The sequence below is a fragment of the Limanda limanda genome, chromosome 19 (assembly GCF_963576545.1).
Source record: "Limanda limanda chromosome 19, fLimLim1.1, whole genome shotgun sequence".
Classification (NCBI taxonomy): Eukaryota; Metazoa; Chordata; class Actinopteri; order Pleuronectiformes; family Pleuronectidae; genus Limanda; species Limanda limanda.
In genome coordinates this window covers 11,830,219-11,854,258 of record NC_083654.1, presented here as the reverse complement: position 1 = coordinate 11,854,258, position 24,040 = coordinate 11,830,219, and the positions used below count along the sequence as shown (strand labels likewise).

At 43.1% G+C, this 24,040-nt stretch overlaps 4 protein-coding genes across 5 annotated transcripts; 3 read left to right on the top strand and 1 right to left on the bottom strand.

Annotated features, from left to right (window-relative positions):
- The first annotated feature begins 4,408 nt into the window (after window positions 1–4,408).
- Window positions 4,409–5,791, top strand: cd164l2 (CD164 sialomucin-like 2). Its single transcript, XM_061093352.1, has 6 exons — window positions 4,409–4,487; window positions 4,767–4,853; window positions 5,055–5,147; window positions 5,243–5,284; window positions 5,508–5,661; window positions 5,731–5,791. Exons 1-6 carry the CDS (start codon window positions 4,409–4,411, stop codon window positions 5,789–5,791), a joined length of 516 nt encoding a protein of 171 aa, XP_060949335.1.
- Window positions 5,792–8,100: 2,309 nt separating this feature from the next.
- On the top strand, window positions 8,101–19,908 carry sytl1 (synaptotagmin-like 1). 2 transcript variants are annotated; one of them, XM_061092747.1, is made up of 13 exons: window positions 8,101–8,183; window positions 10,106–10,232; window positions 11,367–11,518; window positions 11,628–11,810; window positions 11,893–11,933; window positions 12,244–12,354; window positions 12,513–12,679; window positions 12,783–12,885; window positions 13,150–13,311; window positions 13,673–13,751; window positions 13,891–13,990; window positions 14,537–14,742; window positions 18,969–19,908. In XM_061092747.1, exons 2-13 carry the CDS (start codon window positions 10,108–10,110, stop codon window positions 19,109–19,111), a joined length of 1,572 nt encoding a protein of 523 aa, XP_060948730.1. In that variant the 5' UTR covers window positions 8,101–8,183; window positions 10,106–10,107; the 3' UTR covers window positions 19,112–19,908. The 2 variants fall into 2 exon arrangements, with proteins under 2 accessions (XP_060948730.1, XP_060948729.1); XM_061092746.1 differs by having other exon boundaries at window positions 8,101–8,188.
- On the bottom strand, window positions 15,187–17,131 carry LOC133025950 (KIF-binding protein-like). Its single transcript, XM_061092748.1, is given in 2 exon segments — window positions 15,187–16,362; window positions 16,364–17,131. Coding segments are annotated over 2 exon segments (1,938 nt in total). The 5' UTR covers window positions 17,129–17,131; the 3' UTR covers window positions 15,187–15,189.
- Window positions 19,909–21,147: 1,239 nt separating the features above from the next.
- Window positions 21,148–23,177, top strand: LOC133026456 (calaxin-like). The gene is made up of 6 exons (XM_061093350.1): window positions 21,148–21,223; window positions 21,386–21,544; window positions 21,969–22,073; window positions 22,151–22,302; window positions 22,817–22,921; window positions 23,017–23,177. Exons 1-6 carry the CDS (start codon window positions 21,148–21,150, stop codon window positions 23,065–23,067), a joined length of 648 nt encoding a protein of 215 aa, XP_060949333.1. The 3' UTR covers window positions 23,068–23,177.
- Window positions 23,178–24,040: the final 863 nt, after the last annotated feature.

The following is a 24,040-nucleotide window of genomic DNA, read 5'->3' as shown; positions in this document are numbered from 1 at the left end:
GAGGAGCTACAGCCTGAGATTCACGAGGAGACACAGTGTAAGCCTGGTACAGGTTCTACATGTACTGCTGCATATCTGCTGCACAGTTAATGAGAACACCATTAGGGCTACTTGAGGAATTTGCCTGTAACAAGGTTAAGATGCCTGAGCTCTGTGGCATGTCATCATCATGTTCTTCACTGGGATACATTTCAAGATGTGCTGCACACAGAGTGACAGTGATATGTAGAATGCTATTTTGAGATGGTTTTGATTTGCTCATGAAGGAGATTCTTTCTTCCGTCCTCCTCCCCCCTCCGCCTTGAGGAGGTTCAACCCACCTCATGCACGGTGCTGAGGACCGTCTTGTATAACAGCTACAATTGCGTGGTTCACTGCACCGCAGAGGATGTCCCCAACAAACGTGCATGCACACATGAACACGCACGCACCGCACAAAACCAATATGCATGTTCATCATTATTCATCTTACCTTTTTTATGCGTTATTGCTTCAGAGATGTCCTCTTGTAAGATCCAATCCCAAACGATGGAGATGAGGTGCTGCTGATGTCCGCTCTTGTGAGGCTCGGCACCGGTTGAAATAGAAGGACAGTCCCCGTGCTTGTGCCGCTCTCCGTCTCTCGCATCCCTTTTACTTCTTCTCCTCGCTCGTCAGTCCCTCCGGAGCGCCTATGGGAGGCAGAATGGTTGCTCCTGCGCGCCGACTCCTCCACAAGAGCAGCTGTCTGACGTCAGAGACCGGGAAGCTCGACCAATCAGGGGGGCCGGCGCTGAGGATGCAGGAGGATGGGGTGGTGGGCTGGGGTGTAAATGGAGTAATTTCATTCAGAAAAATGCGGCATCTCTGGCGCCCCTCCCACTGCGGCTCACTCCTGCTCGTTGTTTTTGGTATTAAATGACCAATAGACAGCCCCCCCCCCCCCCAACCCACACATCTTCTTCCAGCACAAATACACTCACACACACTTATTCTCACAATTCGACCCGGGGGCATGGTGGGGTGGTTTAATGGGTGGATCGTGTGTTCGATGCCGGGCACAGGCCCTGCGCTGTCCACGGTGCTGAAACGCATCTGGATGACTCATAGGGAGAAGAGGAGCGATTCGTTTTCCCACTCGTTGCTTTAATGCACATTCAAAGCAAACATATAAAGAACAGGGGAAAAAACTAAAAAAAATCAACAGTAGAGAGGCTTTGCATTTTGACATTGTGCTGGTTTTGTTGTACGTCTTAAAATCCTTTTATCAGGAATTTTTTTTAATTATTTTTTTATTTAAATGGTTATGTAAAGCTGATATCTCTAACCCTTATATTTTTTTACAGCTTTAGTTTGTATTGCTAATATCCAAGCCGATTTTATTTTGTTATCATTATTATTTTGATTTATTACGTATTGCTGTTTTCTTGTTTTACCTTCTACGTTGTAAAGCACCAAGTAGTTTTAAATGTGCTATATAAATAATGTTGACATTATGCTTATATTTAAAACAAGCATTATATAGCATTGCAATTCATCTCTATCAGGATATTGTATCCAATAATTTCTAAACCGTATCAGTTTGGTCTTCTTTTACTCTTAAGCAATATTTTCCATCACATATGTTTCCTTTAATATAACAATTGTTTATATAGGTGTGTTCTGTTCTGATCAAGCCAGTTTCTTGTGAGCTGTCAGAAGGATTTTGACCGGAAACTTGACTTCCTGTGTGTGTATGAAGAAGGATTCAGCTTTAAAATGTGATATCATTTATCATCTCCATTACCAAATGTTGTGTGCAAGCATGTATGTGCACAGGTGGGCAGACAACGGCTTAAACATAACACATCAGTGTAACATCTGAACAAAGAACAGCATCAAAAGAATCACTGATTTAATCAACACTTCATTTAGTAATGTATGTAATTGCCCCAAAATGGTTGAGACATCTTATGATGCAGTCTGAACAATGTGTGATGTGAGTCGAGTACACGGATCCTATCTGTTTTTGATTATTGCCTTGCATAATAATCTATCCTGTATTACATCTGATAATCTTACAACATCAGGTGAGAGAGACAGGAGCCCCCCCTCCGTGCCCTAACATAACACCGGCAGGGGGGATTCGTGGCTTCCCCGGGTTGATGGGGGAGCGTGGGCGCTGCATGCGGGAGTGTGTGCTGGACGTGGCCGCGCATTTCAATGCCTGAAACGAGGGAATGTCGTCCTGCTCGAGCCATATTAGGAAACGCTTCCGTCTGATGAGCTCCCCCTACGTCACACGGAGAGGATGTGAAGTGCAGCACTTTACTCAGTGGAGCTGTTTTTTCGTATCATGACTAATAAAAGGACAATATCGAATAGAAAATGATAAAAATAGAGGGATGTTGTAAGGATGTGTTGACCGTTATATTCTTGTATATTATGTAATTCAACTGGACTCTTATCTGTTATTCAGTAACATCATGTATTCTGTGCACGTATTTGTATTAATACCAACCAGTCGTCTATTCGCCCCAGGCTGTAAATCTCTTCATTATCTCTTCCTTTCTCGCCGGTGCATCGATATATTGTTGGAGGAGCATCAGTGGGAGGAAGTCGTGTTCGACAGGCCTGCGAAATGTCCCTCTGTTTATTTTATTTTTGTGTCTTCATCCTTTTAAAGCACGCCGACACAGCAGGTCGCCCGCGGAGCCGCGCAGCTCTCACCCAGACGATGTGTGAGAACACAGCTCTGCACGGGGGCGCGCACACAGGTCGGTGTGATCTCAGGAGGCGGGTGATGCTGCTGGAGTTCTCTGCGTTTAGATGACAGAGTGCGTCGTGATGCTGGACTGGATTCACCTGGTTATGAGGGCTGGTGCGTGTGTGTGTGTACAGGGGCGCAGCTACAACAGGGAGGTATGAGCCCCCAACCCCCCACCCCCCTTTAAGGCTAATTTGCGCTGCCCTTATGTACAAACACAGATATGTCTGTTTCTAACGGTGTAATCATCACTGTCCTTCTCTCCTTCCTGTGTGTTTGCATGACGTTTTAGAATCCACCAGAGGGCAACGAAGAGTCTAGAGTTTCTAACATCAAGAATCATGGTGATGGTGGAGAACGTTGTGATTAAGATTAAGATACATTTATTTGTCCCAAACACATGCACAGACATGCACAAGCACACTCATGCAAGGAGGGAAATGTAACCTCTGCTTTTAACCCATCTGGGGCAGGACACACAGAGCAGTGGGCAGCCATGTACGGCGCCCGGGGAGCAGATGTTGGGGGAGTAAGGTGCCTTGCTCAGGGGCACTAGACAGGGTAGGGAGAATCCTCTTGGATTTTTGCACAGATCAATCCAGGTTCGTCTTTTTGTTGTTTCTCCTTGGAGTCGAACCAGAGACGAACCAGAGACCTTTTCTGCCCATCGTCCAAGTTTCTGCCACTAGATAATGTAACTCTAAAGAAAGAGGCATCAGTGGCTGTTTGTAACATCATTGTTGAAATGATTTCCTCTTGTCTTATGGTGGTCTCACTTGAACATTTGGCTATCTTACCGCCAGTGATTTTCTGTTTAGTCTGTATCCATAAGCGTCATGCTTTTGAAAACAGAGGACAGACAGATATGTTTCTAACTACGAGCATAAATGAGCCTTTACTCTTCTCCAATATCCAAATCATTAATATCCACTCAGTACACTACACACTTCATCACAGTCAGTGACATATATTTATCATCTTGTGGGCTCAGAGTGGACGAAAGTAGGCATCAGTTGGTTTAAAGAGATTTTTCCTTTTCTCAGGTTGTTTAATTGTAAGTGTGTGAGGGCTGGAAAGTGGGCCATCTCTTCTATTTTAAAAGAAAAACATAAAAAATGCAGATAAACTTAATATGTTGTGTAAAAGGAATATATTTTTGGCGAAGGTAGAAGTGTCTTCAGTGTCAGTCACTCCACCACTTTGAACCTAAAATACCTCAACAACCATTGGATCGATAGCCATATAACTTACTACAGATGTCATTAGTTCCTGATGGAACAACTTGTAAAGAATGTGACGTTCTTTATACCCTTAGTTGTTTCCAGCACCAGGTTGTGACCCAAAATCCTTGAACAAACACTCACATGTGTGTAGGTGTGTGTGCATGCACTGCCTCCTGAGGTTAGCAGGTGTCAGTCCGTCCTGACTGGTGTGGGTTTCAGGGGAGATGAGGTGGGCCAGTTGGTTGCCAGGGAACCAAGTTTGGGTGTCGCTCATGTTACACAGATCTCTGTGTCCCTGGTCGTTTTCTCTGTCTCTCTCTGTGTCCTGGACAGGAACCATCTCTCCATTCGCAACTATCGGATGCTGTCCTGAGGACTTATCAAAGACATCTTTATTGAAAACATCTTTGTAGACACTCTAATCGCCTACGTTTCCCAGCTGTCCTCTGTGGCTGTCAGGATGCAGCATTTGGTATTGAAGGTCCTGTGTTCCACACTGCTGCTTCTAGCTGGGGTGCCCTATGTGTACTCACAGGCAGGTAAGGGGGAGAATCCACATTTTACAATACCCTTAATTTATAATTGTTATCTTGTGGGAAACCTGTTGGTGTCTTCCTACTTTTTGTGTCTTTCCTCAACTCCACCAGAGCCTGATTTGAGTCTTTCCACCATCCTTTCTCTCCTCTAACTTACTGAAAAGAGTTGCAGAATTTATGGTTTTAACATTTCTTTCTCTGTGGGGAGATAATTGTGCGTCGGCCAATCACTTGGCAAAGACTGACACTTCCAATTGACTGCCAGTTATTCCTCCTCCTCAGATTGTTCCCAAGCGGAATCATGTGACTTGTGCGTTGGAGACTCCATGCTCAACCTGACAGGCTGCGTCTGGAGGCTTTGTCCAGATGGTGACACAAACACACACACACACACACACACACACACGCACAACGACCTGTGACCTCTGATAGTAATTAGTAATTCAATCATCACGGCTACTGTAACATAAGCTTCCTCAGTTTGTACAAGATGACTGAATTATTTAGTATGCTGGGAATGCGTGCATGAAACACACACACAATCTAAAATGCCTGCACTTTCTGTCTCAGGTAATGATACGGGGGCGTGTCTGACTGATGAGGGCGACTCAGCAGACACCTCCAGGAACTGCAGCTGGACCAGAGTGTCTGAACTGTGCACAGGTATCAAACAGCTCCCCCTGACACTGACACAAATCACAGATCCTCTCCCTGCATCATCTCTAACCCTCGTATTGTTTGCACGTTCCATTCCCCAGTTGTAGAGGCAGTGGCTGAGGGAGGAGGCGAAGGTGACTCAGGTAAATCATATCCGCTCCACTCCAGCATCCCCTCCCTCCCCCTTTTCCTGCCTTCTGCGTCAGACATTTATTCCCAGAAGGAGCATTCATGAACTCACTCACTGCTTTCCACCAGTAAAGTGCCTTCTCAGAACCGGACACTGATTGTTGCTCTCCCTCCCTTTCTTTCTTGCAATTTCCCCTATTAAACCACAAACCCATTAAATCTGTCCTCTGTCTGCAGGTGATGGCAGTGACTCGTCTTCAGAGTTCTCCCAGGCCAAGTTTGACATGTCCAGTTTCATCGGCGGCATCATCCTGGTGCTGTGCCTGCAGGCGGGCGGCTTCTTCGCCATGCGTTTCTTCAAATCCAAAGAGCAGAGCAACTATGACCCCATGTGAGTAGGTGCATGTAGTTACCAGAGGGCAGATAATTCAACTATGTTAGTGTAAATCTCTGTGTGCAGCGATAGTGCGTTGGTGCAGCAGCAGCCTCCGGTGGCAGGAGTGACCCATAGCACCCAATAGATGAATCACCTTCAACATCTCTAAATGTGTTTTGATTGTGCTCACTAACCTCCTCCGTCCATATCAAATTATGTCTGTCTTCACACAGAGAGCAGCCACAGTGAAGTCAGGACGTGTGAAGGACGAGCAGATGAGTGTGCAGGACGTCAGAGCAGTGACTCATCGACTTGTGACTCCGGGATATTTTCTCTCTCTCCTCCTCAGCTCCTGTCATTTTCGGTGTGTGGTCCCCATGTGTACCCCTGGGGGATGGGTGTGTTTATAAGAGGCTAATTTGTTCCTCAGATTGCCGCGTTGTGTAACGAGTGTGTGCATGTGTTCACTGTGTATAGCACCGCAATTTCTTCTTCAGGGACATTTTGGCTGCAAGTAGTCGTACAGTAAGACAAATGGGAAACAAATGGGCTCTGATTGTTTCAGCGAATTAGCTTTGCAATCGAAACCCAACATTAATCTTCACAGAAACTAATTTAACAAGTTAAGAGTTTGTCCTCTTTTACACAACAACAAGGCTGTATCACATGTTTCAACTGTGTAAACATTACAGTGCAGTAATGGGAAAGGGTGATATGTAGTCAGGAGGTCAGACAAGGTTATCAGAGGCATTTTTAACCTTTCCCAAAATGAGATTGTGGAACTCAATTTAGTTGATGAGTATTAGTCGTGTTTTTCTGAAACCAAAAGTTAAATTATATGCATCTTAGTTTTTTATGCATTAACTTGTAGTGAATGAAATGTTTTGTCTGGGGATGTTTAGGAGACATGAGGATGAAAGGTTTACAGTTTCTAACCTAACATCTAGGAAGTCGTCATTCACATTTGAAAAGATCAGATCTACTCCACTACTTTTGATTTGTGTGTGTTTTTGAATTGTCCAGAGCTTTTTTGTAAGTTCAGTTTTGATTGCTCTGATTGACATTCCAGCTCTTACCTTTTCATAACAGATCACAGAGATATGATGGGACACTGTTTACTTGTGTAAATAGTGATTAGTTTGTCGATATGTTTGGATTTTTTTGTGATGCGTTGAGAATGAAAAAATAAACAAATGAAACACATAGCTCTCAGTGTGTTTGTGTCATTGCCTTTTCTTGGATGCCAGTGAAGAGTCGGTAACAGAGTTTGCACAGTACATTATGTGTTGACTGCATATTTGCCTGCACCGGCAGAGCGAGTGAATTGATTTGACTGTAAACTGGGTGCGACCACAGACATGTGCAGATAAGACCGACCTATCCATGGATATGTTAGTGTGGATGGCAGCGTGCAGTGGGAACACAGCGATGAGCCAGAGCCAGAACCCACAGGCTTGAATAAGCCCACACAAAACAAAGCCTCCCAACTGGGCAGACTGTGGCTCCCGTCCAAGTCTGTTGACAAAAGACACTCTTTTTTCCTCCACTCTCACCCCCCCCCCCCCCAAAAAAGAACAAGAACAAACACATTTCCAGTGTGAGAAAGGAAAGTCCAGCACCCCCCGCACCCCCCTCCTCCCTCCTCCCACACGCACACACATTACCACACTCTAAATTGATGGCTGCTGGCTATCTCCCACTTTAAATCAAGCAGAAAGCTCTGTTTGTGTGTGTCAGCCTCTCTGTGCTTCTGTGTGTGTGTGTGTGTGTGTGTGTGTGTTTGTGTGTGTGTGTGTGTGTGTGTGTGTGTGTGTGTTTACAGAGGACTAGGTGCAGCAGTAGCCTCAGTGTGTGAGGCCAAGTGTGTGTTTAGCAGGTGTGGACGGCCATAAGCAGGAAAATTACATCCCACCTCCACCCTGCAGTTACTGGTGAAACATCCGTGTGTGTGTGTGTGTACTTGTACTTATATCTTTATACAGTATGTGAGCACCATTTTGAGACTAGGCTTTTTGAGTGAGGACATTTTGACCAGTCCTCACTTTGTCCAAGGTCTGTTTGAGGGTTGAGACTTGGTTTTAGGGTTAGAACCAGGGTGAAGGTAAGGGTTGGGCAGTAGTTGAGATGGTTAAGGTTATGGGTCAGATGTGGATTGTTGTGAGGTTAAGGGTAGGGATGAGGTTTTGGTGAGGAAAGTCCACAATGAATGGAAGTCAATGCAAAGTCCTAACAAAGAGAGTTGAACAAAACCCTTGTGCGAATGTGAGGTTTTTATATATGTTTTTTATTTAACTACATGACACACACGCACACACGCACACACGCACGCACGCACGCACGCACACACAAACACACACGCAGACTCACTGACTCTAGAGGGCGTGTTCTCTCCGTTTACTCTGCACACGGACCCAGACACACACACACACACACACACACACACACACACTCAGACACACACACACACACACGTCCACGGCACTCAGGACAACTTTTCACCCAACTTGTTCACACATGGAACCAGCAGAAGCTGTCAAGTAAGGTAACAGAGTTTAGTCTGGGTTAAGTGGGAGTGTGTGTGCGTGTGTGTGTGAATGTTTGTGACAGAGTGTGTTTCCTTAAGAGAGAAAGTGGCGACAGGTGTCCTCTCTCTCGCGGTGCTACTCGGGACTATTTTCTCTATCCACACTCCGTTTTAACAATAATAATAACAATGGTGATAATAATAATAACGATACTTCTAAAAATAATACTACTAGTAATAACGGTAATAGCAATAATGACCAGACACTTCAACTTTCTGAAATGTAACATAAAGTAATACTGTCTTCTTAGCCTGTGTAAACAAGATCAGCAACTTGTTGTGTACATTCTGTGCAAATATGACTCTGCTGTAAGAACTTTGTCATACTATTAGAAACATATCACACAGGCTTGCACTTTGTCTTCTACTCTGCACTGCAATATATTTCCTGTGTTGGTTTAGGCGTCAGGTTATGAGATCTGAGGTGCAACAGTATATAATATCCTGTTTGCTTAGCCTCAAACCGCTTGACAGGAGATTCGCTCTGCGCATGCGTTTACTACTCAAACGTAACCAGCCTCCAGGCTGAGGAGAAACCTTCACACACTCAAAGACATAATAAAAATATGTATGTAGTGTAGGAGGGAAGTTTGTTCTATAGTATAACACTTTTAAACATGTTCTCAGTATCAGTCCTGGATATGAGTGTAAAGTGATTGTATCTTGTATCCTATGGTCTTCAGGGATGTTGCAACAGTTTAGGCAAAGCAAATAGTTCCCCAGACTCTGAGCTGAGGACGGTGGTGGTTCAGCCCATTTTGGTGTTGTCACCCAGGCTCCATTTGCCTGGTGTGATCCTTTGAAATGCTTCAGGTTGTATCTTATCGTATTGCGTATCCCTTCCAATCCTATCCTATGTGTCATGTCGCATTGTGTTGCATTTAATCATATTGTATCATATCGGATTGAATCTTGTACAGTATCTCATCCAGGGCTGTTGCAACAGTTTAGACAAAGCAGGTAGTGACCCAAGGCTCCAAGCTGAGGGGAGTTTGTTTCAGTGTAGGGTCAAAGAAGTTCCTTTTGCTTGGGGCACCCAAAGGCCCTTGAAATGCTATATTGCTATATCAATTAAAATCCTGTAAAGTTGTGTCCTGCCATATCTTGTTGTGTTGTGCTGTATAGTATTGCATTTTATTGCGTCGTAATGTATGAAGTATATACAATATGCAGACCTCTATATTTTGTATTTTGCACTGAATGGATGCCAGAGCTGTTCTGTTGTTAATGGAAAAGTTATAATTAAAACTTGTTATCATGGCTTTCTGTGATGTTAGTTGTCAGTCTACATTAGAGAGTGTTTAGTGCAAGAAGGGGATGAAAGTCACAGCAGTGGACGGTAATAGCCTGCGTGGACCAGCATGTGTCCTCCTCTCCCGCTGAGCTACCAGAGCCACAGGAGGACACTTGATTTCAAAGTGTGCTGTATCCTCAAAGTGCACAGTGGTTACCGGCCTGGGGCTCAGTGTCCCTCTGAGGGGTGCTGAGAGAGGAAGAAGACATATGTATTTTTGTCTGACAATTTCTTTTTGCTAAATGTCTTATAATTCCTTGTGGGAAAACTAAAATCTGAGGCCTTAAGATTTATTGAATGGTAATGAGAGGGGCAGAAAATCGCTCCTTGGTGTAACTACTCACAACTCACTGACACATGTAACAGCACAACTGCGCTTCAGTGTAGAGCACCAGCAATATACTGTCTTCTGGATGAGTACCAGCAGAGAAGATACATTGTTTATCCTAAAGTGAATGTAGCTTCCTGCAACATATCTGTAATATTACACCAGCCTTAGTTCAGAAAATGTAGAAAGTGGGTAGAGATGAATAGATTTTGTCTCTTTTTGAAAGGATTGTGTTTATGGGCACTTCTCTCAGGGATGGAGGGGGAGCCGGCTGATGCTTCTCTTGACCTGAGCCACCTGACGGACCAGGAGCAGTCACTTGTCCTGCAGGTCTTACAACGGGACGTGGAGCTGCGTCATCGCGATGAAGGACGAGTAAGGTCAGGAGGTGATTGTTTATCTTTTCAGGGCCCACCTCAGTCATGAACTCAGTACAGAAAGGTGACAACTTGATGGGGAAATACAAATAACATACATTTTGATATTAGGCAATAAAAAACTATCTCTAGCGTCAACAACAGCTGTAGTCGGGATGAAAATACTTCTTTAACACTATATTCTCTCATCTGGTGCTTTGAGGAGGAGGATAAAGATTGTTAGAGATGTAAAAAATGAGCCCTTTTGGTTCAGTTCATTGATTACTGTCGACTGTGACAACTACAACATCAGATTCTGCTAATTTTCATACTCATCAAATGATTCAAAACCCTTTTGTGCACCATTGAAAAGGCTTTGTCTGAAGGTGACCTAGTAAAATGGGATAAATCACAGTCCAGTAAGAGAGCATGATGGGATGTTTTAAGAATTACACATCTAAAAGAAACATCTGTAATTTCTTATCTTTAATTTGTCACCTCTATGTTGTTCTTACTCAGGACATGACTGTTTACATGATACTGTACTTTAGAAACCTGTTTATGAGACGTGTCTTAACATCTCAACCACTTGATGAGGAACCATCTGGACTCTGTTAGATTGATCACTATGATGCTTCTCCATGCTGTCGTCCATAATGGAAAAATGGTTGTTACAATGTAATTTCTACTCTGATTGTTTTGTTTGTCTAGCTGCACACTGCAGTGGAGGATGCCACAGAATCCTCAATCCCGTCATAACCATATATTTGTATTGAAACTCGCCACGTTGGCACAGCTTAACATACTGTTAACCTGTTGCCCTATTTGTTTTATCATCAATAAATTGATCACTTTTTCTTATCGATGTATCAATTAACTATTTGATCTGTAAAACATCAGAATGGATCAGAAATGCAGAGAAAACCTCACACTTGAGACGCTGAAACCTCAGATGTTTAGACCCTTTCAGTTAACCTTCTCGTTTCAGTTTTACAGTCAGGGTGATGAATGTATCAAAAGATCTCTAATGCCATGTTGTTCCTGTAAATGCAACCATTATCCGTATGTTGTATTTGTCTGTGACATGCTGACTGACGTTTGCAGGCAGGAGGTTGTGTTTGTTTGCTCTGTTAACGCGGCCCTGTGTCACCTCTGCAGGATCCTCCAGCAGACAGAGACCGACCCGACACTTCTGCGCACACAGTCGGGGGCATGGTTCAGCGAGGAGTGCAGCAGGCGCCATCGCAACCGGACGTCTGTCGGCGATCTCGTGCACGCCACTGTACGCCACAAGAAGACTAAGAGCAAAGGTCAGTTTCCAGTTAATGAAGTGCTGCTGTTACTGGCTTGTGAGGCGGTTTATCGGAAGTTGCAGGGATATCCCAAGTGATGGCTCTGTGGTTGTTGCCATGGTTACAGATGTGCCCCTGAGCGGACTGTTTAATGGAGATGCGACAACACGACTCAACGACGCCTCTCCTGATGCAGAGAGAAGACTGCAGGACAACAAGGACGAGCATGGAGAGTTGGTGATGACAGAGAAACATCCTCATCTTCAATCCCAGGGTCTCAAGCATAGAAATAGTTCCTTGTCATCTAAAGGTATGAAAGCTTCTATCTAACAGTCTCTGTACCTACATAACTGTCTCATTGTACTAATATTAACCAATCATTCTGTTCACAGACAGCGAAAGGAGAAGTGCAGACCTCTCAGAGGAACCAGAGGTGATTAAAACACATCCACTTTCACAGATTTTCGTGACAAATAAATAGTTAAACAGTTTTGAACTGGCCTCTTATTCCCCTTTCTATTCTGATATTCCGCCGACACAGAGCCCATAGTCTGTATTATTTAAATGCATAAATCAATCACATCTTTAGTCAATAGTAAGATGTATTAGAGTCTTTAAAGGACACGACATGAGTGCGTCATCTGATGGATGATAAGCAGTGACGTTGTATCTTAGAATCGTGTGTGTGTGTGTGTGTGTGTGTGTGTGTGTGTGTGTGTGTGTGTGTGTGTGTGTGTGTTAAGGATGACTTTGACTGCCACAACGGGGACACAGACTCTCTGAGCAGCAATCTGACAGAGCCAGCCTCTCTGAGAACTAGCAGCTCCACCAGCAGCCTTCAATCAGGCTATACTGTAAGCGGGCACGTATGCAGGCACACACACACACACACACATATACGTGCATGCACACACTCACACTTGATTAATTTGCCAGCCAGTCACGTCAGATGACTCAGCTATGACGTAGGCGCTGATCTTTGTCAGCGTGTCTGTGTGTGTGTGTGTTGCAGCTCAGTGGGAGCATGATGAGTCTGTTCAGCTCTGGAGATTTCGGGATGGTGGAGGTGAGGGGCCGTATCCAGTTCTCATTGGTTTACGAGACGAAGAAGGAGGAGCTGCATGTGAAAGTTTTCCGCTGCGAGGACATCGCTTCAGGGCGCAACAACCGCTCTGACCCGTAAGTGACAGCACATGCATATACGTGAATATGCATATCGCAGTGGCAACGTTGCAGTCCCCATCAGTCATATATATAATGTTTGTGTGTGTGTGTTTCGCAGATATGTTAAAACCTATCTGTTGCCGGACAAGTCGAGTCACAGTAAGAAGAAAACTTCAGTGAAGAAGAAGACACTCAACCCGGTCTATGATCAGACACTCCGAGTGAGACTCTCTCTCATTTACATGTTACATAAAGTCGCAGCCTCCATCAGCTGTTTGTCCTCCAGCAGCTGCTTGTCCTTCAACTCTCCTCCACATGTCTTGCAACATGCATTACAGCCACTTGAAAGGAGATGTCCTTTCAACAAATGATCAGATTTAAAGTCAATACCTCGTAGCTTTTGAACTGTTGATAGGTCGCAGAATACTTTGTCCTGCCCTTCCATACTGTTAAGTATCTGTCTGAATCCGACTATATGATTTCAGTATAAAGTGAGGATTGGGGAGCTGCGGAGTCGGACCCTGAACCTGTCGGTGTGGCACGCCGAGGCCCTCGGGAGGAACGTGTTCCTGGGTGAGGTGGAGGTGGCTCTGGATCTCTGGGACTGGACCTGCACACAGCCACTGTGGCAGGACCTGCAGCCACGAGTAGGGACCATAAACTATAAATGACTCACATGCAAATACACACCCATGTAGTCGCATAAGTTAGCATGTGTGATTCAATGCTCCCGGACTAATATTTACCAAAAGAAATATGGTGCCTGCGTGTACATTTGCTTGTTTGTCGGTGTAGCAGCACTTTTAGCAGCTTTGTCAAAGATGAGTAATACAAGGAGGAGCCTCTTGTGTCTGGGAGAGCTGAAGGGAGAGGAAGACACACTGTGAATATAAACTAAGGTTTTATGTAACCGTAATCTTTTACTGCTTCCTCACTTCTTTCTGTGTGCCCTCCTTTTCCTCCTTGGTCTTTTCCTCTTCTGCTCGCGTTTCTCTCCTGTCGTCACAGGTTAATTTGAATCTAGACTCCATCAGCAGCCGTGGGACCATCATGCTCTCTATTAAGTTCATCCCAGACAAATCTGAGGGTGAGCAGGACGCATACATTAAGGATGCACAATATGTCCCACCTTAATATCGCAACCATATCAGTTTGATATGTTTTCTGTGTGTGTGTGTGTGTGTGTGTGCGTGCGTGTGTGTGTGTGTGTGTGTGTGTGTGTTAAGGTAATGGTCTCCCCCTGACAGGAGAACTTTACATCTGGATCCGGGAGGCTCAAGGCCTCCTGACCAACAAAGGAAGCGGTATAGACTCATACGTTAGAAGGTATGTCAGCTCGGCATCATAATTGCTGATGTTTTGTCATCGATTATCAACTGATACCAGCAAGTATATTGTCATCTCCTAAATTCAGCAAGAAACAAAGAAGATTTTTACTGTTTTAATTTAAGGTTTTAAATACACTGAAGTTAGTTTACTTCCCGACCAACTGTTTAAACATGACCATATTTTAAAAGACAGTGATCTTTTCAAAATAAAACCCCAAATTTAGTAAAAAAAAAACTTAATGTTAAAGATATTAAATATATCTTTAACATTATATATATAAATATCTTTATTGAACTGTGTGTGATTGACCCAAAAACGTTACACAAAAATCTTCACCAAAACAAAATGCACATGGTCATTCTGTCTTGTATTATGGTAAAACATAATGCATAACAGTGTTTCAGTTTCAAATTACAAAAAACACTGACCGTCAATGGATTTCTCATCCTCATTTTTAAACCCACAATTTAAAAACTCACATAATGCGTTTGTTTCACAATTCACCACCATTCTTAATCGTATCCTATTTTAAAATCCCACAAGCTACATACTCCCGGATGCAAGCAGACAAAGTGGTCAGAAGACGCGTGTGGTGAAGAACTCCATCAGCCCCACTTACAACCACACCATGGTGTACGATGGCTTCCACTCCAGCGACCTGAGAGAGGCCTGCGCCGAGCTGATGGTCTGGCAGCGCGAAGGGTTAAAGAGGAGCGTCTTGGGAGGGATTCGTCTGAGCTGTGGAAACGGTGAGGGTCTCTACGCTGTTCGTTTTAACACTTTTATTTATATTGTCATCAAGGTTAATGGCGAAAGACAAATTCACCTTCACATCCTGACATTTGGATATGTGGCATCTTTGCTGACATACAGGGGGTTTTGTATTCAGTATAAACTGTTTGCATTTCAAACTAAGAGCTGCTTTTGCTCCTGTAATAGGTTGAAAATGCCATGCATTTAGTTTTTTAGTTTAACAGATACCCCCCCTGTTTTTGAAAGACAACTGAACCATTCTAACAGTTTTTCATGACAATTATACTCCACGTCAGTAGGTGGCGCTAAACAGGAATTGGTTTATGTTATGTGTGTATGAGAGATATTCATGGTGTGTGTGTAATCAGAGTAGCGTGTGTATGAGTCAGTGTAGGAATTTATGTCCAGTGAATGTGTTTCAGTCTTGTTAATTGATGGATTAATTAGTCAACCAACGAGTTGTTTGTTCCCATCCGGGCTTTGAGCCAGTTGATTTTGAGAGGGAGTAGACCAACCATCTCCCTACTCAGCTCCAGCTCCGTCTCCACAGTGGCTGCTGCCTCAGGGTGGGACTCACAATACTGCACCACGTACTTGTAGTTATCTAGAGATTTGTTGAGGTTTTCCAGCTGATCAGAGGGTGGAGAGCTAATGATGTGGCCGTACAGTCGCGCTACTCTGAAGCGAGCCACCAGAGCTGGTCTGAGCACCTCCTCCTCCAAGTGCTCCGGAACCTTCCCTTCTGGAGAACATAGAGAGTCTAAGAACATTTGGAAGTACTTTGCAGATGAAGAGCAGAGGTGGTTGAATTTCGTAACGGTGTGGCTATCTAGCGACTGTGTATCAGCTTGTCTGTTGGCCAGCATCAGTTTCAGGTCCATCATTTCACTGTAGATCTCTGCCAACTCAAACATCAACTGCCTGCGGATCATTAGGTAGTACCGGGAATTTAAGTCATTACAGATGGTCTCTAACATATCAACTCTTTGTTTGTGCATTTTGCAGCGTTGCTCCAAATCCTCCTCAAAGAAAGCTAGGGCCCTGAATAGAGCGCTGTAGTCCTGCAAAATCTCTACATGGTCCGTCACATATCCATCCATCTGAAAGTATTCCTTGGCCTGTGTGGCATAATTCTGTCCCACTAGAAACACAGCTCTGGCCTCAGTTAAGTCCAATGGGCACAAACAACAAACCTTTTCTTCCAGGCTAGCGATGGAGTCGAAGGTGTCTTCAGAGCCAAACAGCACGGCGCTCTTCCTGCCTTTCTCTTCCTCCTCCTCCTCTTGTCTTCTTGCTCTCTTCGACTCTTCTTGACGATCAGTATCCAGCTCTCCAATGTTGTCCTCAAGCAGCTTCTTAGCATCCTCCAGGAGGTTGAGGCAGTATTTGATCCAACATCTCGCAATATCTGCTCTCTTTTGTCTGAGCTGCTCCCTACACTCACTCTCTGTCTCACTTTCCTGTGCTGCAGCCTCAGAAGGAGCCTCTCCTGCCAAACCTGCTACGACAGTAGCTGCTGATAGGCAATGTCTGCCTTCCATGTAGTGGCCCTTAGTGATGTAATACTGTGATAGTGAAGCAGCGTTCAGGGCCCACTCCATCGGACTGAACTCTTTTTAACTTTAACTGTCTCTGCAGGGTGCTGTGACAGTAGGTGGCTGCTCGCTCATTTTGACCAAGGTTTTTATAGACTTGAGCAAGGTAGTACATGGTATGAGTGTAGGCCAACTCAAACCTCTTGGTCCTTTCCTGATGCGTGAGCAGGTTCTCCTCAGTAGTGAAGTACTCCGTCATGTCAGTGGGAGGACTGCCATCCTCCTTCATATATCGAAGGTAGATGGATTCTGCTGTTTCCAGGAATCCCTGAGCTGTCTCTGTCTCGTCCCATCCGGCTGACAGGATGCCCAGCTGGTTCCGGGCGTTGATAAACAGCGACACATTGTCGGACGACGCTTTGCATCTGCCCAGCAGATTCAGGCAGTTTGTCAGATGCTCCTGTCCGGCTGACAGCTCCTCCGTGTCGAGGTGGTTGACGCCCAGGTAGTACTCCACCGCCCCGAGCTGAGCAGCCCGCAGCCCCGCCGGAGAGTCGCCGGAGAGTCCCCACTGACCGACCCCATCATCCCTCTGCCCGTCCACCGACTGCTCCACGGGCAGCTGCGCGCTGCCGCCGCCGTCCTCCACCTCCTGCTGGTCCTCACCATCACCGGCTTCGAAACACTTGAGCGCAGAGTAGATCTCATGGAGCAGCTCCCGGGCCTTGTACTTGGAGCGGAACGGCTCGTTCTCTGGGTCTTTTCGTGATTCCACCTCCGTCAGGTTTTGGGCGTTGGTGAATATGTCGCAGATCGCTCTCCACTCATCACTGCGAAGGGACGCCATGTTGCTCCTCTTCTTCCTCTGTGACATAAAAGGTAGTCAGTTTCACTACTAATTCAGCCTGTAACCTTGGTTACTGTGGCCATACTAATAACAAAAGCTGGTGAGCGGTAGAGAAGGTATTCACTTTGTACGACCAACAGGCTGCTTTTACTCCTCAGAATTCAGACGCTGCCGCTGCACATCAACAGAAATAATCCTGCTGCTAGCACGACGTCATTAGATTGACATGACCAAACTGATGTTGGTTTATTAGACGTCATAATTTCCATGATGCAGGTTTTATCCAGTCAAACCTGTGTACTTTATTCAATTCATTGAGGAGTCACACTGTGTACACTAGACACTGTATGTAATGATATTAAACCAATGAAATATTACACTCTGCCAGAGCCAAAGAATGTAGGCAAGGTCAGAGCTCTTCTAGGTTTTCTAGGCTATTATCTAACCTTCATACAGGACTTTTCCCGGATACCCAGACCACTGTTTAAACTCATCGTGAGTGAGTCTAGCCAGACAGCCAGCTCAGTTAGATCTGGCCAAGCCAAAGGGGTTACAAAGTGGTCAGTTATCATCCAAGACCCCTGTCCAGTGGACACCAGAACACAGTGCTGTGGTATCGCGCCTTGTTGACATGCTCATCAGTCCACCCATATTGACCTATCCAGACTTTAATTTGCCCTTTGTCCTCCACACTGAAGCATTAAATGAAGGTCTGGGAGCTGTGCTCTATCAACAACAGGGAGAAAAACTCTGTGTCATTGCATACGGGTCCAGGACCCTCACTCTGGCAGAAAGAACTATCACTTTCTTGTTAATTATTATTTATGTATTTGTCATTTCATTTTTGTATTAGTTTTGTATATTAAAATGAGTTCGGTCTGAGTAAGACGCTAAACGTAGTCTCCTCCCTTCTTAAATCCACAGAGACTAGGTCCATGTATCTATTGGTTACGCAGCACTCCCTAGAATGTGTAACCTTTGCTGCTGGTCCAGATTTCCCCTAGGTCTGGTGCCGGAAACACTCCCATAAATTTAAAACACATCACAAACTCTTTGCAGCTTAGTACTTTTCTAAGGAGTAGAAGCCAACAGTAATTTAGAATATCATAATTAGTATAGGTTTACAAGTAGAGGCTGAAACAGTTGGCATGAGAAAGGAGTAAACCTTAATTATTTATGATCAACTTACTGAACGACCTCATCAAATCAACAGAGGTGCTTGTACTGCAGATACACAGCAGTTTCTATCAATCACCTGCATGTCTGGGTTTTTCCGGCATTATAATTATGCATCCGTGAAAAATGGGAAGGTAGACTCATTACAGAGACTCCTTCCTGTTTTAGTGAGAATATTATAGTTAGGGTGGGAACCATCCCTCTTTTCACCTACAGTTGTGTGTTGGAATGTAAATGGTGACTGTATTATTTATCCAGTGCCTCACTTTGCTTTGCATTCTGTTCACTTGGCATTTCAGGCATTTCAGAGGGTCATGTCATCAGAGAGAGGTCATTTCTAGGTCTATTTTCTCAGTAGGACATGCATGGTTCACAACTAAATAGTAATTGAAAATCATATTTTGCTCCAGTTTCATTGTCTGTATCTGTCTTTATGTCACAAACATAAATATTTGCAACGCTTCCTGCACCTGTTTCAGAGTAAGAGCAGCATTTCTGTTGACTTGTTTTAACACGTTTTTTATTGTTATTTCAGGACGGGACGATGCACAGCTTTATATTTATATTTAGTGTCCTGGCATTTAGTACATTCCCATTAGAGTGCATACCCTACCTTTATTCGAGTTAATAATGAATGAGGTGATGTTTTTGTTTTGAACGACAGGTCAGAGTTATGGCGAGGACGTCAGCTGGATGGACTCCACTGAACAGGAGGTCACCGTGTGGACGTCCATGATTGAAAACCCAAACCACTGGATCGACGCCATGCTACCGATCAGGACTAACCTAGCGCACCGGTCTGAGTGACTAAGTGACGCACACTGACGCACAAAACACACACTGACAGGCAAAAAACGGTCGGTCTGAAAGAACTCTCAGCACAAAAGCACATTTAACCTCTTTGTCACAATGATACACACATACACTTGGTTATTTCGACACACACATGGAGACAGTAGCGGTGCAATATTGTGAATTAATGGGGTAGATCAGAAATACCCAAACTGTCCTCGTTTCAAATGTCTTATTTGTATATTTTTTCCCTATTTGACAAAAGGGCATTTGTAATAGTGTTCTGATTTACTTACTTATATTATATTAAGGTGAAATAAGTTTAGAAAAATGTTTAATGTTTAGAATTCAATTACCACAGGCTAATTTACTGTTATTGTTTGATATTTATTTCTAGTCTTATCTCAACAATTTCAATCACTCTTGAATACATGTGTGTCAAATGGCACTAATAGCACTAATCCCCGATCTCTTTCAACCTGAGGAACTGTGAGGATTCATATGTTTAGGTGTCATCACTATTACTGGATGTGATGGAAAAATCGATTCGCTTTTACTTTTAATGGAGTCGCTGACTACCACCTTGTGGTCAGACCCTGTAGGTATTCTCTGTAATTCATTAAGCAAATAAGAGAGAGAGAAAAAGGTCAAGAACACAAAAATATGTTATTTGGCCATTCGTTGTTTCCATCTTCCACTTCACTCATCAAAAGAAAGCAGAGGTTCATTAGTGCACCATTTATTTTAAGAGCCAGAACTCCTGTCCAGCAGAGGGTGTCAATTGGTTTCTAAATAAAGTCTTACTAAATGTGTTTGTGTCTTGTTAGTCATGAATCTATTTTAATGTAAGGTCACATCAGAGTTTCTTAGGATTCGTCTGGCTCCAGTTGGCAGCTGCCCACTTTGCCCTTTCAGTTTTTTGCTTTTATAGGTTTATACAACTTGATTCCAAGAACAATGAGTCAGTGTCTTTTTTTTTAATACATTTTTAGAAATCACACTAAACAAAAATTACAGAACTTGTCTTGTAATCATCATAGACCATTAAAAATGAAAAATTGAAGGCGAATAACAGGAAAAGGGTAAAAAGCAAAGCAGGTAAGCCAGCCTGTATCAATATTGCTGTCCATGCAGTCATGGTCAGTTAACTGAATTCATACAAATACTGAAGACATGAGAATAAAACCAGTAGCTGCTTTTTGTGTACAGGTTTGTTTTTCATTTGTCTAGTATATGCACCGATGCTTTTACACCATAGAAGTTAAAGGAGTAACAATGAGTTTCTTTTAAATGTTCCTATGAATGTTAGTGTATTTAACTAAGAGTCCTTGGACCATGCCTATGAAGTCCCGTCATAAGGAAAACTATTTGGCCAGAGTCAACACATAAAGTTACGATAACAACCTATGATAGTAAATAAAACTGTAAAGGGTTTATATGCAATGGAAAAGTAAAATTGTGTGTCTCTCTTTGCTGTCTTGTAACACAAAAACACTGAACACATATTTTCAGCCTAGAGAGAACATAATTATAAATGAGAGTGTGCCTGATCCTACTGTAACTAAAAACTTTGTTGCTTTAAGGGTATTTACATCTACTTTGGTATAGTTGTAGTCAATAAATTGTGACATGAGCAGTAGCATCTCTGGTCATCATTGCTATCACAGTTAGTCACCATCTTATGTAGCGTCTAAGGCAGAAAGACAGTCTTTGAGTTCTTACCTATCCATAGATACCAATGTCCTGCATATGGATCCTGTGGAGCCTTTCTTAATTCATTCTGAGTCCAACCCTCAAGAGCTAACAAACTATCTAATAAACTATCATAAACCTGTATATATCCCATTAAATAAATCATAAACACCCACAGACAGTGCAGCAATAGTGACAGTTGCCTCTAAACAGTGTGGCATCAAAGGAAGCTGCCCTTAAACAGTGCGGCATCAAAGGCAACGGCCTTAACACAAAGTTTCTGTTGCCGCCCGAAGTCCCTATTTGAATTTCTGCTGCCACGATTTGAGTTTGCCCTGACTGTTGTCCTGTTTCCAAACATGGCGCATATATCTCTCATGAAGAGAAAGGCAATCCATGCTTTAGCGGAAACTCTGTCTAAAACAGTGGAGCACTGTGAGTACAAACATCTGTCTGATTAGCTCTGGGTAGGCTAAGCTAAGCTAAGCCATGGTTTCCGTTACACGCTGCTACTGTGATTGTTTAAGTGACCCTGAGAACTGAGGCTAATATTATAGATGGGAGGTGAAAAGTGATCCATTATTGTTTTGGTTGCAGTCAATGAGGTAGAGGTGGAGGTTCTGATCGGACTGTACCATGAGCTGCTGGGGGAGTCAGCTGCTCGGGGCAGAGCAGTCACAGGTCTGGACAAAAACAGGTTCAGGACTTTCCTGTACAACAGTTTCGGGATGACTGACGACATTATCATGGCCGGAGGTATTCTGTGTGATACTATATATTTATATTTGTATATTTGCTTGTGCCATATTAATATCTAATGCCTGAGTTTACTTGAAATAACAATATTTCTATAGTTCATGTTTTGAATATTACTATTTACTATTGTAAACTTTAAGACTTTTGCATGCTCAAGTTACCTGCTATCATCCTAATAAAAGTCTCAAGCTTTTGTTAGCTTAGCATTTAGAAATAACTGCAGCTGACCACTCTCTTTTTGACCTATAATATGTACCAAACTACTGAGATACTTCTTAGAGGATTTGGAAATGATTTTAAATGAATTTATGGACCTGTGAAATAAAGCCTTGCCTTAGATTCACTAATAACCTGCAGCACTTTGGACGCCCCTGCGCTAGTGGCTGTTTGATGACCTGAGCATCACTGATTATCTGTCCTGCAGTTTTCAGGACATTTGACAAAGACAACGACAGATTCGTGAATGAGAAAGAGTGGGTCGAAGGACTTTCCGTTTTCCTCCGAGGGACCTTGGATGAAAGAATAAAATGTAAGCTGTCAGACTCACATATAAAAATCCGTCTCAAGTTATTATCCACGTAATAACTCTTGTCTTTATGCTTATAGTCTGCTTCAATGTGTACGACTTCAGCGGTGACGCCTTCATCTCAAGGGAGAAAATGTTTCATCTGCTGAAGAACAGCCTCCTCGGGCAGCCCTCAGAGGAGGACCCAGACGAGGGAGTCAAGGAACTGGTGGAGATGACACTCAAGAAGATGGTGAGGGGATACGGTTACAGCTCTAACCCTATACCATCATGTTATATTGGTGTAATGTGTTAAGTAACTTCTGCAGACCACAACGACTCAAACCTCAAAACTAGCTTGAACTATTTTATAGGACCACAAGTCATTTTATTCTCAGTTCTCTCATTAAACAGATTTGGAAGATGGCAGTGTGCACAGATGCAGAGATTTTATTCTCCCTGAGGTGGATTTGTTTTAAACCAGAGAGGTCCTTAGAAACTTGCACTTCCAGACTGTTAACAAGCTTTTATCCAAGTGCCATTGCAATTAATCCATATTGCCAGTTTTTTCATATTCATTTATTAGACTGTCATGTTTCTACTTGTCTATATATTAGATTTTATACCACTGGGACACTTAATTGCTTTGTAAACTGTAAAATGACAATAGGTAGGTATTTTTCTTTAACACTTTTTGTTTACCTACGACTGCTTGCTTAAAAGGCTGCTGTGAAAAAACTCTATTGTCATTTTTTTCCTATGGGCAGGACTATGACCACGATGGGCGGTTGTCATTTGGAGACTTTAAGAAGGCAGTGAAGGAAGAGAACCTGCTACTTGAAGCTTTTGGAAACTGTCTCCCTGAAACCACAGTAAGAAGGAAGTAAAAGATGATGAGAAATGTATTGACGAACATTTTTTAAGTCAGAAGCTTACTTACTGACTTTCTATTTTTCTTCCTTTCCAGAGTATTGCGAAATTCGAGCAGCAAGTATTTCAGAAACAAGCGAAACCATGAAGAAATCATTTTCATGTTGGATTTCAGAGGAATCATTTTTCAATAAAAACTATATCGCTGTTTTGCATTGATATGAAACATTTTTCAATAAAAAACCGTTGCCACAAGAAACCGAGCTGGTGCGATCAAATCCGACGACGTGGTTTCATCTTTTTCTTCACTGGTTTGACGTCAAGAACTGATTCCACCTGAGAAAGATCTCCAATCTATGCAGTAAAAATGTTTGATATTCAGTATATAGGGGGTCAGAGAGGTCCTGGCCACAGGCATATCAGTCTCTCTCTGATCTTATTGAGCAAAGTGTTTTTATAGTACTTTGAAATATCCAGAAATGAACTGGTTTGATTGTACACATGTTGGTCTTTACTTTGAAAGATTTCCAATCTATACAGTAAAAATGTTTGATATTCAGTATATAGGTAGTCAGAGAGGTCCTGAACACAGGCATATCAGTCTCTCTCTGAACTTATTGAGCAAAGTGTTTTTACAGTACTTTGAAGTATCCTGAAATGATCTATTCCACAGTGAAAATGTTGGACTTTACTTTGAAAAATCTCTTAATCTATACAGTAAAAATGTTTGATCTTCAGTATGAGCAAAGTGTTTTACAGTACTTTGAAATATCCAGAAATCAGCTACTTGCAGCTAAAAATGTGTGACTTTTATTTTGTAAAATCTCTAAATTGATACAGTCAAAATTCTATTCATGAAAATGACACGTGAGACGATATATACTTCTTGTGAATATCATCCAATCCATTTCGTTTTCAATTATGCATTTTGTATATGCTCCATGTCAACAGTTTATTTTGAAAAAATGCTTCGGATAAGTTTACCATAAATGTCAGTATATGCGCGCAGTAAAATTTCTGTGTCGGCTGATTTGACCACAGTTCATTGTCTACCTTGTTGCCATGGTGACCTCGTGTGTCTACAACACAGCCTTCGGAGGAGCCGCAGACTGAAAATAAAA